The sequence below is a fragment of the Cupressus sempervirens genome, chromosome 10 (genome assembly GCF_028749045.1).
Source record: "Cupressus sempervirens isolate cs-2001-9-10 chromosome 10, ASM2874904v1, whole genome shotgun sequence".
NCBI classification, from domain to species: domain Eukaryota; kingdom Viridiplantae; phylum Streptophyta; class Pinopsida; order Cupressales; family Cupressaceae; genus Cupressus; species Cupressus sempervirens.
This window is the reverse complement of record NC_143127.1, coordinates 498,143,246-498,155,081: the sequence shown is the minus strand read 5'-3', so window position 1 is coordinate 498,155,081 and position 11,836 is coordinate 498,143,246. Positions and strand designations below refer to the sequence as shown.

At 35.5% G+C, this 11,836-nt stretch overlaps 1 protein-coding gene across 5 annotated transcripts; it reads left to right on the top strand.

Annotated features, from left to right (window-relative positions):
- The first annotated feature begins 348 nt into the window (after window positions 1-348).
- On the top strand, window positions 349-6,056 carry LOC149534842 (uncharacterized). Of its 5 annotated transcripts, none has more exons than XM_089806568.1 (6): window positions 508-693; window positions 804-924; window positions 3,679-4,528; window positions 4,844-4,979; window positions 5,075-5,282; window positions 5,369-6,056. In XM_089806568.1, exons 3-6 carry the CDS (start codon window positions 3,709-3,711, stop codon window positions 5,678-5,680), a joined length of 1,476 nt encoding a protein of 491 aa, XP_089662694.1. In that variant the 5' UTR covers window positions 508-693; window positions 804-924; window positions 3,679-3,708; the 3' UTR covers window positions 5,681-6,056. The 5 variants fall into 5 exon arrangements, with proteins under 5 accessions (XP_089662691.1, XP_089662693.1, XP_089662694.1 ...); XM_089806566.1 differs by having other exon boundaries at window positions 804-932; XM_089806565.1 differs by lacking the exons at window positions 508-693; window positions 804-924 and adding an exon at window positions 349-501.
- Window positions 6,057-11,836: the final 5,780 nt, after the last annotated feature.

The following is an 11,836-nucleotide window of genomic DNA, read 5'->3' as shown; positions in this document are numbered from 1 at the left end:
GTGTCATGACGACTACTATAAATATTTCTGTTGTATTTGGTTCTAATAGCTACAAATTTCAAGTGCTGCTTTAAAAATATAGAAAGCATAACCATGTCTTCCGAATTTAAGAAATAAAACTAGATGCTTGATGAAACGAGCCCTCTGCCATTTAGAATCAGTGAAATTAAAAGTAGATGCCTGGCGAGGAGACCCCATTGAATCATTGCAACTGAATAAAGAAATCATGTAAAGAGACACCCTGTACAATACACATGCTAATGAAGTTTGAGGAGACCCCATTGAATCATTACAACTTTAAAATAGAGAAGAAATTATGATACCCACTGGCCAATATCCATAGAATCTCAAAAACTGGTCTGCATGTAATATGCTTGACATCATTCTGAAATATATTAATTGATGGGATCTTACAAATGGCGTTGTCGAAAAGTGAAGAAAAAGTTGGGTACTGAGAACATCCGGCAACCACACTCTGAATGCATTCATGCCCACAACGAGGCAAGGCATCTTTTTCAACTGTTTTATTTATTTTACAAATCAAATACAGTCCACTGCCAGAGATATAAATTGAATTCGACCATACTGCACGTCACTAAGTGCATACCTCTGCTCTACTGGTTATAAATAGCATGCATTCCTCCTCCATTCATACCCAGCTTCAACTAGTGCACCCAGAGTTATCATATTCAGGTTCTCTATTCAAATTTCAATTTTTGTTTTAATCCAAAAGCTTTATGTTGGGATCGCTTTTTTTCTATTAAAAGAACTGGTCAATGATTTGTTTTAGTTTGCTTGTGAAGATTAATGCTTGTGGCCTCTGTAGCGTTTGCGTTCCCCTATGCTTTACACTTTTGTGAGCCATTAATTTGGATCTGTTGGAAACTGAGACACATTTGAATCAAAGATGGACTTGTCATCAAGGTCAGGAGGTCAGTGGTAGAACACTCTAACAACAAATGACAGTTCTTGATTTCATTCCTAATTGGTCTATAAAAAGTATAGCAGAACTAATTGTACTTTGTTATTTAGAATAGAAATTGAAGTCTGATAAGGGTGCCAGAATTGAATTAGCACTCATTAGAAAAGAATTATAAGGGTTTAATTTTATGGTGGTCTATCTTCAGAACTAAATAACTAGAGGCTGGTTGAGACTTTTGTTGTGTATGGGGTCTTGATTTTCTCATTTCTCAATAATGGATCGATTTATATCTTTGTTTCATATCATCACTTTATTGTTGTCGAAATCAAATGTATAGTTCAAAAGATTGCTTCTGAAATCAATTTGTAAGTTTTTATATAGATGTTTTGGACACATAAAAAAGAGTTTTTTGGATACAACATAAATGAAGAAAACTCGTGCCAATAATGCAGCAATATTCATTTCTGTAATCTTGGTTTTCATTATCGTTGTATTCATGCTTTGATCAAAATTAGCACTTCGTGGCATATTTTCTACCTTAGGGTTTCAACTGTGGCTTTGTTATGCAATCTCGTTGTAGCAGTCGATGTAAATATTAAAAACAAGCAAAAAAAAAAAAAAAAAAAAAAGGGGAATAAATCAGTAAATAAAGAAGATGAATACAATCGCACAATGTTTATCATGGTTCATCACAACTTGTGGCTACATTCACACTCTAGCAGAGAACTATTATATTAATCTAAATCCCTAATAAAATTACATACAATTACTCATTTGATATTGAAACAGTTGATCACCTCTTGCTAAATTGCTCATTTGCCTCGCAGTGTTGACAATTTGTTCTTTCAAAACTTAGCTACTTTATGCCACTCCCTAATACCTTATGGGCTCTCTTTCAATCTTGGCCTGTTTTTTTTCCAGATTCCTTGTTTCATAGCATTTGGAATTGTGCCCTTGTGGCTGTTACGTGGGCCTTGTGGTGGGAGCACAACCGTTGCATTTTCAGACATGTATCTTCATCTTTGTGCCAAGTTCAAGGCCTTTTGGAGGTAAATATTGTGGAGACAGTGAATGCAAATTTGATTAACAGCAAATGCAATCATTATTTCTCCCCCCTGGAATGGCAAAATGGTGAGATCTTGGAAAGGGTTAGATATCCCTATGAATACGATTCCTAATCTAAATGGCCAACGGTTAGTTGATAGAGAAACTATCAAATGGATTCAACCTATACGGGGCTTCTGTAAAGTTAACTTTGATGGTTCTTCACACGGCAACCCGAGTCATTCTGGGATCGGGGTTTGCATTAGGGATCATGTTGGGCACTTGCTGGCTGTCAAAACTTGTCTACTTCCTCCAGCTACGAACAATGTTGCTGAGGTGCAAGCATTGGTCGAAGGAGTTACTTTGGCAAAAATGGGCGGTTTCACAAAAGTGAAAAGTGCATATTGAGGGTGATTCACTGATCATTATTAATGCTTGCATTTCCAAAAAGTTACTAAATTGGAGGATTGCTTACATCATGGATCGTATTTGGCACCTTATTGACTCCTTTAGTGAATGTAGAATATCTCATGTCTACCAAGAAGGTAACAAACTTGCTGATTATCTCTCAAATCTGGGGTGTGATGGTGTCAGTATCTGCTCCCTCAATCCGACAGTTGACTGTTATATGTACCCTGCCATTAGTGATTTGGCAAATTTGGAAAAACATAGTTAATCTTGCATACATTTTTGCACCCATTTGGCTGTGTTGGTAAGTTGCTGACGTGGTGTTGTTGTTTTTGGGGCCTTATTAGAACTGTTTCTTGTGTCTTCGCTGCTGCTCTCATCACACGGCTTCAGCTGGCTAGCTGTATGTTTGCAGCAGGAAGTTTGGTGGCTGTTTTACCAGCTCAGATCTTATGGTAGCCTTGGGAAATTCTTGTTGGACTTTCATGTGACTTTGTTGATAGTATTTATTATACTCCCACTCTAATTATGAGTCTTGGAGTAATGTTCGTAGTCTGACAAGGTCTGATCTGTTACCTGATACTTGATCCTAGTGATCATTTGTTATATTGTTTTTGAACGATGAAATAGGGTTTTCTTGCTAGTTCTTTCCCTATGGAGTTCTCAAACTAGCATCTTATTATTAAATATTATTATTTAGTGGCTCTGTCCACCTTTGCCAAAAAAAAAAAAATTAAATACAATTACATTACATGACCACATATGTCAATTTATACATTCACTTATAGCCTTCAACCGAAGGGCCATGAGAAGCTGAACAGTCAGTGAAGACATATACAGCCATGTATTGTAATATTGTGGATTGAGATTAATTTAATAGTTCCTTGCTAGAGTTTGGACATAGCCACAAGTTGTGGTGACCCACGATAAACATTGTGTCATTGTGTTCATCTTCTTGATTTACTGATTTATTCAATTTCTTTGCTCATTTTTTATATTTGCAGTTGAAAGTCATTTGAATAGCTGATTAGGCTGCTACTGCATTGACAAATTCATTGCTGGAAGCCCAGAGCTTAATTATTTTATTAGGTTTTAGGAGACATCAGTATGATCTATGTTGTGGATTGAATTTCATTATGGGCTGATATGGCTGTCAAGCTAAAAGATTCTGTTTTTTTTACCTAGTTAGTTAGAAACCCAATGAGCTATTTCGAGATGGCATTTGAAATAAGATCTATTTCAAGAAACTATTTGTTGAATTTTTCAAGAAAAGCTGATGACTGTTTTCTGTGTTTGTTCTGTAGAAATCATTTGCTTCTTGGTTCAAATCTCCTATGGCTCCAAAACATGAAGATTCACCACACACTGTAACGATATCCAGGCCTCTTAGTCAATCTGAAGAGAACTGGGCAAGGATAACTGATCAGGGAACTGGCATCACATCTTGTGGAATTGCTCTGAGGCGCTATGTTGATGAAAATCAGATGACGAAGGCCTTGCATGAGCTCATGGATCATCACGCAATAGCAAGATCTCAAATTGTGGAGAATAACAAAGGCAAGCTCTATCTCCGTGTCAATAATAGCCCAGTCAAACCAACGGTGAAAGAAAAATCATGGCCTAATATAGATCACTCCATATCTCATCCAGGGGTTTTGGAACTTCAGAATGATGATGAAAATCACACTTTAAGCTTAGCATTGAATCAAATTGTCTGCGCTGAGATCAATATTCCATTCCTCAACATAAACAAAATTGCAGCTCCTCCTCTGGATGTTCTACAAGTTCACTTTTACAAGAATTCGTCAATGCCACAGACAATTATTGTCATTAGAATCCACAGTGGTGCTTGTGATAGGAACTCTTGTTGTGTAGTGGTGAAGCATTTCCTTACTGCTTTGAATGCAATCGTTGAAGGAAGAAAGCCTGAGTTTCCTGATAATCTAGGAAAGAATGAACTGCCAACCCCAATGGAGGATATGATTCCCAAGGGCAAAGCGGATAAAGGCTTTTTAACCAAAGGTCTAGATATTCTAGGATATGCCTTGGACTCTAAGAAGTACTCTCTCTTGCCATTCAATCCAGAATTCACAAAGATGTCCAATAACTGTCGCTTCATGTCTGATATTGTCACATATAACCTCGGAAGAGAAGGTAATTTATCTGAAGCCCTATTTCCAGTATCCACTAATGATCATTTTCCTTTTTCCCTCTTTTCAACGCCATGGTTATAGGATCATGTTTCAGTGCATTGCTAGTATGAATGAATATTCATTTTTCTCTTTATTATTTGAACTCTTGCTTCCAACATGATTCTCTCTTGATTAGAGTATTTGAAGGCACTGGTTAAAAGATTTAATGCTTTCCTTATACGAATCTGCTACAAATTGAATTGCTAGTATGAATGAATATGCATTTTCTCTTTATTATTTGAACTCTTGCTTCCAACATAATTTTCTCTTGATGAAGGTACCGGTGCGCTCTATGATGCATGCAAGAAAGAAAACACAACCCTTACAGCAGCCCTTGCTTCAGCATACTTGCAAACAGCTTCTAACATCAAGGAATTGAAAGAGAAGAAATTGAATCAGTTTTGCTTCACAGGGTAATTATTTTTCCTGTAATGAAACAAGTAATACTTTTTTAAATATACTTGTCTAAATGTCAAGTTCAATAATGATTTCTATTTGTGTATGGCAGTGTACTAGACTGCAGACCTTATTTCCAACCTCCATTGGAAGAGAATGCTCTGGGAAACTACTGTGCAGGAATACTCCAAGGAGTCGAAGTAAAGAATGATATATCATTTTGGGATCTAGCACGCTTAATTTCATCAAAAACAAAAAAAGAAATCAGAAAACATAAACATTTCTCTGAGCTCCCCATCCTGGCCATGCTTGTTAGACAGGTTATAATCAAATCCAACTCTCTGTTTCATTTGTTCTTATCATCCATCTCTATTGGGGATTAAGCAGTAATGTCGGATTAATGCAGGCAATGAAACATCCAAGCTTGACTCCCAGTTCCTCAAAGAGATCTGGGTTATTCACGCTGTTCATTGGAGAGGCAAGGAAGATAGAGTGGAAAAATGTAGAGTCTCTCAAAGTGGGAGGTAGCTTGGGACCAGTAGCAAGCATGCATGGAGTGGGTCCTTGCTTTTGTGCCTGCGAGTCTCTGAGGGAAGGCCCTGATCTATGCATCTCCTTCATTTTTGCTACACCTGTCTTCACCAAACACCAAATGCATTGCTTTGCGACCTCTGCTTTTCAATTGCTGACATCAGTAACATCATCATCAAACAATTGATGATGTTATCTCATCAATACTAAATCTTGTGATTTGATTCATGTCTCTTCATTTGATGCTAGATGTGATTGCCTTTGGTGAATTCAAATTACGTAAATATCATTGTGCTATATCTCTGGCATATTGACACTCTAGAGTTGATAAAGGGAAATCCAAATGCTTTTTTGATACTATCAACATGCCATGTGTGGGCTCTGTTGCCGGAGTACAAAAGATACATAAAAGAATCCACCCAATTCCGTGTCAAATTCATTCTACACTAAAATCTATGATACGGAACTTTGGTTATAATATAAACTCACCATGATGCAATATATATGTATGTAATCCTGAGAAAGATTGCTCCCCGAATAATATTGATATACTTTTGCTTTTATTTCGGTTATTCCCTTAAAAGCTCTACAAATATTTGGACTTCATTTTAAAAACTTGGGAAGTGTTGGTTTTTAGTTGCAATTTATAAATTATAAGCTTTGGATTTGATTAGTCAAGTCTGTACCGTTACCTATTAAGTTTATCTTATTTTATTCAAATATATAACATATGGTATAATTTTGGTCACAATTAGGCTATGTATGTTTTTAAAATTAGCAGCAATAACTAGGGCGCTGACCCTTACAAAACCAATGCACAAGGGCATACAAACGCAACATACTAAAAGCCGATAAACATCAAAATTAGATTCTTTATGTTACACTATCCATCTTTTTCATCACATGTATCTGTGTACCCTTGTCACCCATGTATCCTGCTAATCATAGTCTTCTATCCAGACTTCTTCCGGATCAGAGTCTGGTTCCCGGCTGCTATCTTTCACTCCTCGAAAGGAAGTCTCCAGATTCCTCACAGGGGAGATCAGAATGTCCTTGAATCTTTGTGTATGTTCTCCCTCAGAAGCCATATTACCTTCATGTCGTTGACCTGTATGATTCTAGCCATCATCTCTTGTTATGTCATAGGATTTACTGATCTATCTAAAAGCACCTGTTCAAACTCATGCCCACAGAGTTCATTAATAGTTTTCACCATTGGCTCTTTCAATCGAGAAGCCTGGAGAGGGATCCATTTAGCCACCGTAGCCTCAGAATTTACAGAAATGGGTTTTTCCTCATTCATCTCTGAGGCCTTATTGAAATCCTGAAAGAACACCTCTCTCTCAGCGACATTTCTTTCCCTGTACTCATCCATCTGAAAGGATTCGTTAATGGACTCTTTTAGAGATAAATGCCAATCTTAGTGCTTATTTATCTCTTCTCCTACAGGGAACATTACATCTCCAGCAAAATCCACCATTCAATCCTTATGGGTTTGAGAAGATAACTTCAAAGCTAAGTCCAAAGTAGCTTCATTTTTCAGGCCTTTACATTTAACAGTCCCTTCACTGACCAAGATGTAGTTATCATGTTCGCTTTTTTCTTCCACCACTACTCTCTGCTGCCATTTTCCTTCCCCTATTTGGAATTGTATTACATTTGGAATACAATGTGAACTTTTCCCTTTGATTAGCATTCTTCTATGAACCGACATGTGCTTATGGTCATTCTCTTCCTTACGACTAATATAACAACATAGTTAGTCACTAATCAACTTCAACATGTGAGGCCTCACTCCAACCCGTCATAGCATGGATATTTTATTTACATTTTGATATTCAAGACCTTGATATTTTGACAGTTATTCGAGATTTAGATGGACAGTGGATTGCTTTATTTATTGATTTTGATATTTCAGTAGTGTTTTACATTGTTATATGCACTAAGAACCTATTATTGTGTAAGAAATGTTTGAACATCTATGGATGCAGCTTTATGACATGATATTATCAAATTTTGATGCAATGGGGAATGTTGATTTGATTCTGATGAATTCTGATCTATAGATAAATGTTAAATTGATTATGATGCTTTATGACATGCAAATGAATGGTTAGGATATGCAAATAGATGTTCATTTGATAATGATGATTTATGACATGCAGATTTTGATATCTTAACATTTCGAATGGAATAATTGAAAAGACTAGGAAAGGAAATCTAATCCGATTTATGTTAATATGGATATTATTATTATATGCACGTATGTTGTATGTGTTTATTTGACCCCTTGGACTACTGATGTTCGAGTTTGATGTGCAGGAAGAGGAACCATGAAAATTTAATAGAGAAACAAGGTATAGACACATGTTTAAATGACTCTGCCAAGGTGAATCTTTATAAAATTTGTAAACCTCGTTGTGATGTGTTTATTTTGTAAACGTGAGATGTATGTGTAGTATGTATTTCATGTGTAGATTCTAAATGTGTCATGTGTGATGTATAGTGCATTTTGTGTGTCACTTGACACATGTACTCGTTATGTGAAATGACATGTTCTTTGATGATGGATCATGTGGCCACCTTATTCCGACTTAAATGCCTTAATTGAGAAATTTGAATTATTACCCTAAATTAGTAAAGAGAACAAGGTTATCACCATGGAAAATTTGGGAATTTGAATTACCTAGCATTGGGAGGGCCATAAAGTAACTCTAAGATGAGTTTGTGACAAAAATAAACCCTACCCATGTTAGTACTTTAAACTAGGGGGCTAATAATGACCTCTAGGGTGCCTAGTAGGCCTAGGAGACCCCAAAAAATTGCATTCTTTATTGAATCCGAAAATGAGAGGGATATATAGAGAGGCATGGCTAAATTGGGAACTCACTTGGCCACTCTCTATCTTTAGAGACAACTAGAGTTTGGAGGAAGAGGATAAGGAGCTCTACAACAACTATCCATTGCCATTGCTTGAAGTGAGGTTGGTACCCATGATCCATGGTTTTCTTCATTTTGCATGTAGAATAGATATGGTGTTCTTCATTTCATGATGAATTTTTGGTTTATTGTAGATGTGGTTTGTGGGAAAAGATCTTGTTTGAGTGTTGCATGTAAGAAGTTTTGTGTGAATCCTTCCTTGAATCTTGTTTTGCTTCTATGTTATGTGTGTTTTGTGTAATGGGTGTGAAGCATCACTCACCCTTGGGAGGGAAGAGATGCTTTGGTGAAGTGGTTAGTTGGGCTCACACATGTAGTTGAGGAACTCTCATATGTGTGAAGATGATTTTTATATGTTCAATGGAATGTGTTCTTCTTGCTTACTTGCATTTTAGGAGGTATAAGGGGGTGTGTGGAAGTGAGGATATTGTAAGCCCTAAAAGGGCATGATGATAATGAGAAGATGTGTATATTGTGAATCATAGCTTTGGAAATCTTCATCATGGAGAGAGCCCACCTTCACCCTATACTTGATTCAATTGTTGAATCTTTGTGCAAGCCTTGAGATGGGTTGTCTTGCAATGCATTGTGTTGAGTTGCTAAATTGTTGTGTTCATGCATGATATGAGAATGTGGAGTATTCTACCATTATGCCTTGTTTCTCCAAGCTCGGTGGGTGGCCTCCTTGAGGCCTAGGTTGGGAGGTGAGCCTCCATGGTTCTCCAATTCTTTTTGTCTTTTTTTGCAGGTTTTCATTGATGAGCTTGGAAACTTGAAGTTCATGTGGTCTATTCTTGCGTAGGTGAAGAATACTTTTTATTATTGTATTGGAAATGGAGTAATAAACTCCTCTTATTATGTGAAGTAGTTTGTATTGTAGGAGAGTTGTTATTGTTCTCACTCATATGTCCATAGAGAGAGAGAGAGAGAGAGAGAGAGAGAGAGAGAGAGAGAGAGAGAGAGAGAGAGAGAGAGATTTGCATAATCTATGTATCAAATGGTCCTTTCATTGTGTATAGCTTGATATGGTCATTCCACCACCCTTGTTCATGCTTGATATTGTGTTGAAAATAAATTTTGAAATGAACATCAAGGAGAGATTTTGTTGTGTTGATGTTGTATTATCAATACTTAAATTTGGAATGTGTTTAAGGAAAGAATTTTGTGACATGATATACCATTAAGAATGAATTGGACATTATCTCCTTGATATTTTTATCTCTTCAATTACACGAGAATAATTTAGTTGCTTGATGTTTAGTATTGAATTTCGAAATTGGTTGTAGAATATGCAAATTGATAGCAATGGATTTGTGGATAGTTTGAATTATGGAATTGGATGTCAGTAAAGTATACTAAATCTATGACGTTCATGAAATTATAGTTTTAAGGATTCCATTCAGTTTCAATGTTAGTGTATCTTGAAATTAGATTTTGTTGTAATATGATATTTGCTTTATGTTAAATAAGAAAATAGAAAAAAATCATAATGCATAATGAAATGATAGATTATCACCAATTCAACTTTAGCAATCCTAGAGAATACATGGAAAGAACTAAGCCAATAAGTTAAGCTCATATGAGGCCTGTAGACGCATTTACATGTTCTGAAAAATGTATGGACTAAAACCAAAAAAAGTTCCTTGCTATTACAGTCCAATAAAAAAATAGGTCTTGAATAAAATAACATTAAAATTGAATATAGCTAATATAGTATTGATAAATCATTTACATGCAATTTAATTTGTCAGACTTAGGGACACCATTCTATAAGCACCTAAGAACCTAGTTACCCATCTTATCATAATAGGCCTACATGTAAGGTAGATAAATTAGTAATATAATAGTTTTAAAAATATATATATACACATCGCATCCCTTAATGGTAAATGGACGACCAAGCAAGCAATCATGTCAAATTTAATTTAATTTTTTAAATAATATATCATAGCTACTCCCATTCCTTGGAGGAGATAGGACATTAATATGTCAGAGGGGAGTCAAACAATTTTAAGAAAAAGTTTAATGCAAATTGTGGGAAGAAAGTCTCATCGCTTTTCCCCCATTCTTGGCAGCCTACGCTTGAAATGGCATTTAATGCAAGTGGGAGGTGTGCGAGAAAGTGAGGATGCTTTGTACTACAGGTCGTCCACCTCTTTCACGTCCCCCTCCCCACGTGGGAAGATAGAGTAAGGGGACAACAACTACCCAGGAAGGAGGATTGACTACCTTAGTATGCCCCCCATCCCCATCCTCATGCCTCCTCATGCCATCCCGCATCCATGCCATCTTGCATCCTGCGGCTATACTCATGTCTAACAGTGACAGAGGGAAGTGCCTAGAATAGACACGTTGAGGAAGGTGGGCAATTTATGTCATCCAAGATTGCCAACTACAAACAAGATTTGCACGACATCAAATAAAACATGGCGATATCAATGACACACCAACCTTCAATTGTATTAAAAAAAAGAAGCAGGAAAGGTTGCTGGTTTCCATAGCACAATAAGGGTGAAGCTTCTCAACCGTCCAGAAATCCTACTGCTGTAATCAGCGGCTGGGACTATAAAAGGTAACCACCTACTGAAATCTTACTGCTATTACTACCAACCATCTGCCTCTCCACTCTTCACTAGGCAAAAGGTATGTGCGCAACATGTTTTGTTTTGATTTTCATATTGTTGGTATAGTTTTTCTTTGATTTTTATTATTATTCATTGTAATATATAGTATGCAAAGATTTTTGTAAAATATGATTTTATCTAAATTAGATTCTGCCTTACTTATTCTGGACACGAACAAAGTTTGAATGAGATGAGTTGGAGCTTATAGTGAGACTATTTTAAGTTAAAAGTTAAGGATTGAGGTTCATATCACAGATTATCTTAGTTGTTATATGAATTTGAATCTTATGCATATATGATATCCATCAGTTATATTCACATAAATGACAGTCTAATGAATGATAGTCCAAATAAATGGCAACAATAAGTTTTGATTAGGGAATTAATCCAACCATACGTTTTGTATCATGACTTCTAATACTAATCTTTATATCACTATATCTCATATCCTATATTGCGATGAGGATTTAGTCAAACTCATTTCTCTAATGATTATAAATATATCTATGTATTATAATGATTATCTTATAATAAAATATTAAGTGATCTAAATTTTTAGATATTTTAGATTCATTGAGATTTTAAAAAATATCAATGTTAAAAAAATTGTTGTTTTTATAAAATTAAAATTAAATTGTATATACAATATTTATTTATTTATTCATTTTTTATAAATCTATATAATTTAATAAGATTAAAAGTATAAATTTTAATATAATTTTATATATTTTTATTATACAATAATTAATAATAAAAAAAAAGTCTAATATATTTAATTA

Excerpts from the sequence above, each read along its gene's own strand:
- LOC149534842 (XM_089806565.1), top strand. The coding sequence starts at position 403 with ATGGGATCTTACAAATGGCGTTGTCGAAAAGTGAAGAAAAAGTTGGGT. Across the intron at positions 4,529-4,843 it reads ATATAACCTCGGAAGAGAAG|GTACCGGTGCGCTCTATGAT; the intron begins GTAATTTATCTG and ends CTCTTGATGAAG. Across the intron at positions 5,283-5,368 it reads TGGCCATGCTTGTTAGACAG|GCAATGAAACATCCAAGCTT; the intron begins GTTATAATCAAA and ends GGATTAATGCAG.